Genomic DNA, 2,495 nt, shown 5'->3' on the forward strand with positions numbered 1-2,495 from the left:
TGAGCGCGGGGCACCCTTACTTCCGCTGTCGGGGTTTCCGGGCTCGGGCTGATGGGGTTTCAGCTTCGGGTACAGACCTGCGGGGAAGGAGACACTGTGTTTAGATGAGAAAACCATCTTCCTGTTAGAAGCAGCCTGTAAAGCACACTCGTCCTCGTGACCGTCGGCTTTACAGTTTACAAATGGACAGTGCTGTGGCTCACCCGCCTCCGGCTAAAAATCACTGGAAGATGCACGTCAAAACCTAAAGAGTACACACATGTGCACGCACACGCATGCACACACATGCACACACACAGACATGCATGCACACACACGCACACACAGACACGCACGCACACGCGCACACAGAGACACGCACGCACACACATGCACGCGCACACATGCACGCACACACACGCACACACAGACACGCACGCACACGCGCACACAGAGACACGCACGCACACACATGCACGCGCACACATGCACGCACGCACAAGACATGCATGCACACACGCACGCACACACAGACATGCATGCACACACATGCACACACAAGACATGCACGCACACACACAGATATGCACACACGCACACACATGCACGCACGCAGACACGCATGCACACACGCACGCACACACAGACATGCATGCACACGCACACAGACATGCATGCACACACATGCACACACGCACACACGCACACCCGTGCACACATGCAGACATACATGTACACACGTGCACACACAGACATGCATGCACACACACCTGCACGCACATGCATGCACACACGCGCAGACATGCACACACAGACATGTGCACGCACAGGCATGCATGCACATGCACACACACAGACATGCACACACGCAGGCATGCATGCACACATGTGCACACACAGACATGCATGCACACGCACACACACCAAGACATGCATGCACACATGCACATGCGCACACACGTGCACGCACGCACACACACAGACATGCATGTGCACACATGCACACACATGCATGCACACACGCACGCACACACAGACATGCACACACGCACACGTGCACGCACACATGTATGAACGCACGCAGACACACACACACAAGTGTCATTTTTATTCCCAGAAGCCACTGTCATGGCAAGAACGTGGTACAGCTCCCTGCAATGCTGGTGGCTGGTGACCCCAAAGGGAAACACAGGGAAAACTAAACTCCTTTTTGTCCTGAAAGTCACATATCATCGGTCCTGACGTCGGTCATCGAGCCGCTAATTCCACACGACGTGTTATTGAGCCCCGGGTCCCCACGCCTATGACAAACTCGCTGGCTTCCTACACTTTTAACTACTGCCAGGCTAAATGAAAACACTGAGCTTGCAAATTAAAACAAAAACCGCATGGAATTTAAAAAAAAATCTGAGATAACAAGTAACTGTTTTTTCTCTATTTGTAACTATTTTTCATTCCTCTTAAAAATAGTAACGCCCGGAGCCCTTTAAGCCCTGACCCTACCTGTACCCCAGAGAACAAGACAGAAGCACCTTTTTATCTTCGCTGGGTGCCTGTGCTAAGTGATTTTTTAAAAACGTGCCCACGAATGTTCGCGTCGGTACATGTTTGCCATGTCTTCGGTGCGTTTTTTTGTTTTTTGTTTTTTTTTAATCGAATGCATGTCGTCACACTCCACACACTCTTACTCTGCCGGTCTCTCTCTCTTGACTGCAACGACCGATCGCATTTTCTATGGAGACGCAAGTGACGTCGGACACTGTATCTGTTCCGGGCCCGTGACACGGTGACGTGACGTTTGTCTGCATCGTGCAACGGCCAGCAGAGTGAGTGCAGTTCACTCGCTCACCACGCACAGTCACAAATGTGTTTTCTTTTCATTTTTTTGGGGGGGGGGGCTCGTGATGGCAACTTTCAAGAGCGACTCTCTCAGCAACTTTCCCAACCCCATCCACGGGGATTCACGCCTCTTTTTACTTCTTTCTGAGACGTTTCCATTCTGAGGCGCTCACAGCGAGCTTCCTCGTCACAGCTCCGCCCCCGCAGGCGACAGTGACCGGACCGTGAACACTTAGTCACTTTGCTTTAGTTTCCTGCCGCCGTGTTTTGCACGGCGGCCGCCCGCGTGTCACTCTCACCCGCAAGGCGTGAGGGTTCCCAGATCCCCACATCCCTGCCGACGCCTGCCATGTCTTTGACACCTGCCCCCCCAGCAGGAACGCGGTGACATGGCACTGTGATTCCGCCCTGCGTGTCCTCGATGACTAGGGTTTGCTTCTACCCCCTGCTAAGTGGCCACCGCTTTTTCTCCTCCACACGCGCCCCAGCCCGGGGAGCCCCCCACATACCCCTTCGGAGACGCCACCCCCCCAGGGCCTCAGCAGGGCAGGGCCTCAGCCGTGCGCAGGGCCCCCTCACTCACCTGAGCCCGGCTTCTTGGTGGGTTCTGTGAACAAGGAGGGAAAACAGATTCAGTGAACGTGGACCAGAGAAGCAGTGATACCCTTCCCGAAGCG

General features: G+C 54.1%; 1 protein-coding gene across 3 annotated transcripts in view; it reads right to left on the bottom strand.

Annotated features, from left to right (window-relative positions):
* Positions 1 to 2,495, bottom strand: part of XG (Xg blood group) — a 17,236-nt gene that overhangs the window by 5,207 nt on the left and 9,534 nt on the right. For 2 of the 3 annotated variants that reach the window (XR_002777827.1, XM_023525061.1), the window contains exons 3-4: positions 2,402 to 2,425; positions 21 to 77 (exon numbers count right to left, since the gene is read on the bottom strand). The exons of the other annotated variant lie outside the window; for it this stretch is intronic. Coding sequence is in view for 1 of the 2 variants with exons in the window: in XM_023525061.1 (XP_023380829.1) it covers positions 21 to 77; positions 2,402 to 2,425 (81 nt within the window). In the remaining variant the exon portion in view is untranslated. The remainder of the gene's footprint in view (positions 1 to 20; positions 78 to 2,401; positions 2,426 to 2,495) is intronic. 3 annotated transcript variants of the gene reach the window in all.

The sequence above is a fragment of the Pteropus vampyrus genome, unplaced genomic scaffold (genome assembly GCF_000151845.1).
Source record: "Pteropus vampyrus isolate Shadow unplaced genomic scaffold, Pvam_2.0 Scaffold521, whole genome shotgun sequence".
Classification (NCBI taxonomy): Eukaryota; Metazoa; Chordata; class Mammalia; order Chiroptera; family Pteropodidae; genus Pteropus; species Pteropus vampyrus.